Below are 3693 nucleotides of genomic sequence, written 5' to 3'. Positions count from 1 at the left end.
TATGAGGAGGCCGTGCAGACGGTGATGACGGTGCGGGATTTCACGCAGGTGTTCGACAGCTACGCGCGCTTCGAGGAGAGCGTGATCGCCGCGCTGCTGGACACCGGTGTGTCCGGGGCACCCCAAAAACGGGGGGGACCCCAAAACCAGGGGGGCACCTCAAAACTGAGCAGGGAACCCCAAAACTGGGGGAGCACCCCAAAAACTGGGGGGGGCACCCCTGTGTCTGAATGTCCTCTGTGTCCCCATGTCCCCTGACCCTGTGTGACCCCGTGTGACCCCTGTGTGACCCCGTGTGACCCTGTGTCACCCCGTGTGACCCCTGTCACTCTGTGTGACCCTGTGTGACCCCACGTCCCCCCTGTCCCCGCAGAGGAGGTGGAGCTGGAGCTGCGCCTGGCGCGCTTCGAGCGGCTGATGGCGCTGTGCCCGCGCTGTCCCCGTGTCCCCATGTCCCCTGTGACCCTGTGTGACCCTGTGTGACCCCTGTGTGACCCCGTGTGACCCCGTGTGACCCCGTGTGACCCCGTGTGACCCCGTGTCCCCTGTCCCCGCAGAGGAGGTGGAGCTGGAGCTGCGCCTGGCGCGCTTCGAGCGGCTGATGGCGCTGTGCCCGTGCTGTCCCCGTGTCCCCATGTCCCCTGTCCCTGTGTGACCCCTGTCACTCTGTGTGACCCCTGTGTGACCCCGTGTGACCCCGTGTCCCCTGTCCCCGCAGAGGAGGTGGAGCTGGAGCTGCGCCTGGCGCGCTTCGAGCGGCTGATGGCGCGGCGGCCGCTGCTGCTGAACAGCGTGCTGCTGCGCCAGAACCCGCACAACGTGCACGAGTGGCACAAGAGGGTGGCCCTGCACCAGGGACAGCCCGACAAGGTGAGGGGACACCGGGGGACACCTGGGGACGCCGGGGGCTGGCGGGGTGGAGGGGACGCCGAGGGTTATGGGTGGGTGGTTTGGGGTTGGGTGGTGGCATTGTAGTGACTGTGCTGTCCCTGTGTCCCCCCCGTCCTCGGTGTCCCCAATCTCTCCAATGTCCCCAATGTCTCCTGGCTGTCCCCACTGTCCCCAATGTTCCCAACGTCCCCAACATCCCCCGCTGTCCCCAACGTGCCCCGCTGTCCCCAACATCCCCTGCTGTCCCCACTGTCCCCTGACTGTCCCCCGCTGTCCCCACTGTCCCCAACGTGCCTCTGTTCCTGCTGTCCCCATGTCCCCACTGTCCCCTGCTGTCCCTGCTGTCCCCAATGTCCTCATGTCCCCTGCTGTCCCCAACATGCCCACTGTTCCCACTGTCCCCTCTGTTCCCTGCTGTCCCCACTGTCCCCTGACTGTCCCTGCTGTCCCCAACATCCCCCCTGTCCCCAATATCCCCTGCTGTTCCCACTGTCCCGTGACTGTCCCTGCTGTCCCCATGTCCCCCGCTGTCCCCAACGTGCCTGTGTCCCTGGTATCCCCACTGTCCCCTGCTGTCCCCATGTCCCCGCTGTCCCCATGTCCCCTCACTGTCCCTGTGTCCCCTTCTGTCCCCGCTGTCCCCTGACTGTCCCCGCTGTCCCCATGTCCCCTCACCGTCTCTACTGTCCCCTGACTGTCCCCTGGTGTCCCCACTGTCCCCTGCTGTCCCCACTGTCCCCCCCTGTCCCTGTGTCCCCTGCTGTCCCCTCTGTCCCCACTGTCCCCATGTCCCTCCCTGTCCCCGTGTCCCCGCTGTCCCCGTGTCCCCATGTCCCTCATTGTCCCCGTGTCCCCATGTCCCTCCCTGTCCCCATGTCCCCGTGTCCCCATGTCCCTGTGTCCTCATGTCCCTCCCTGTCCCCGTGTCCCCTGTCCCGTGTCCCCTGTCCCGTGTCCCCATGTCCCTCACTGTCCCGTGTCCCCTGTCCCGTGTCCCCTGTCCCGTGTCCCTTGCTGTCCCGTGTCCCAGATCATCCAGACGTTCACCGAGGCCGTGCGCACGGTGGATCCCCAGCGCGCCACCGGCCGCCCCCACGAGCTCTGGGTGGCCTTCGCGCGCTTCTACGAGGACAACGGGCAGCTGGACGACGTGAGGGACCCCAGAACCCACCGGGGCACCCCAAACCCCACTGGGGCACCCCAAACCCCAACTGGGGAACCCCAAAACCCAACTGGGGCACCCCAAACCCCACTGGGGCACCCCAAACCCCAACTGGGGAACCCCAAAACCCAACTGGGGCACCCCAAACCCCACTGGGGCACCCCAAACCCCAACTGGGGAACCCCAAAACCCAACTGGGGCACCCCAAACCCCACTGGGGCACCCCAAACCCCAACTGGGGAACCCCAAAACCCAACTGGGGCACCCCAAACCCCACTGGGGCACCCCAAACCCCAACTGGGGAACCCCAAAACCCAACTGGGGCACCCCAAAACCTACTGGGACCCCAAACCCCACTGGGGCACCCCAAAACCCACTGGGGCACCCCAAAACCCACTGGGACCCCAAAACCCACTGGGACCCCAAAACCCACCTGGGCACCCCAAAACCCAACTGGGACCCCAACCCCGCCAGCGCACCCCAAACCCCACTGGGGCACCCCAAACCCCACTGGGACCCTTGAACCCCAAGGGACACCCCAAACCCACCAGGGGACACCCCAAACCCCGCTGGGGCACCCCAAAACCCACCTGGGACCCCCAGACCTGTCTGTGCCCCCAAGACCTGTTCCCCCTGTCCCCGATGTCCCCACGCCAGCCCCTCTGTCCCCAGGCCAGGTCCATCCTGTCCCGTGCCAGTTCCGCCGTGTCCCCAGTGTCCCCAATGATGTCCCCAATGTCCCTGTCCCTGTCCCCAGGCCCGGTCCATCCTGTCCCGTGCCACCCGTGTGCCGTTCTGTGTCCCCAGGCGCGGTCCATCCTGTCCCGTGCCACCCGCGTGCCGTTCCGCCGCGTCGAGGACCTGGCCGCCGTGTGGTGCGAGTTCGGGGAGTTGGAGCTGCGGCACCAGCGGCACCAGGAGGCGCTGGGCGTGCTGCGGGTGAGGGCACCGGGAACGGGGATCCCAAAAACGGGGATCCCAAAAATGGGAAACCGGGAACGGGCACCGGGAACGGGCACCAGGAACAGGGAACCGGGAACGGGGAACTGGGAACGGGCACCGGGAACGGGCACCGGGAACGGGGAACCCAAAAACGGGGAACCGGGAACGGGGACCGGGAATGGGGAACTGGGAACGGGCACCGGGAATGGGGAACTGGGAATGGGGAACTGGGAACGGGAACCAGGAACGGGAACCGGGAACGGGGAACCCAAAAACAGGGGATCCCAAAAATGGGGAACCGGGAACGGGGACCAGGAATGGGGAACTGGGAATGGGGGATCCCAAAAATGGGGAACCGGGAACGGGGACCGGGAATGGGGAACCAGGAATGGGGAACTGGGAATGGGGAATGGGTACCCCAAAAATGGGCACCCCAAAAACGGGGAACCTCGAAACGGGGAACCCCAAAAATGGGGAAACACAAAAACTAGGGATCCCAAAAATGGAGAAATCCAAAAACAGGGACTCCGAAAATGGGGAAACACAAAAACAGGGGCACCCCAAAAATGGGGATCCCAAAAACGGGGGCACCCCAAAAACGGGGGGATCCCAAAACCAGGCACCCCAAAAAGGGGAAGCACCAAATGGCAGGAAACCCCAAAAATGGAGTGACCACAGAAATGGGGAACCCCAAAAAC

General features: G+C 65.2%; 1 protein-coding gene across 1 annotated transcript; it reads left to right on the top strand.

The window, feature by feature from the left end:
• Positions 1-711: 711 nt before the first annotated feature.
• LOC120500023 (pre-mRNA-splicing factor SYF1-like) lies at positions 712-2992 on the top strand (the record flags this gene model as incomplete). Its single annotated transcript, XM_039704354.1, has 3 exons — positions 712-870; positions 1922-2041; positions 2861-2992. Coding segments are annotated over exons 1-3 (360 nt in total), but the record flags the coding sequence as incomplete, so codon positions are not given.
• Positions 2993-3693: the final 701 nt, after the last annotated feature.

The sequence above is a fragment of the Passer montanus genome, unplaced genomic scaffold, assembly GCF_014805655.1.
Source record: "Passer montanus isolate IOZ18808 unplaced genomic scaffold, ASM1480565v1 scaffold1725, whole genome shotgun sequence".
NCBI classification, from domain to species: domain Eukaryota; kingdom Metazoa; phylum Chordata; class Aves; order Passeriformes; family Passeridae; genus Passer; species Passer montanus.
Note: the sequence above shows the minus strand (reverse complement) of the source record. Positions and strands in the feature narration are given on the sequence as shown.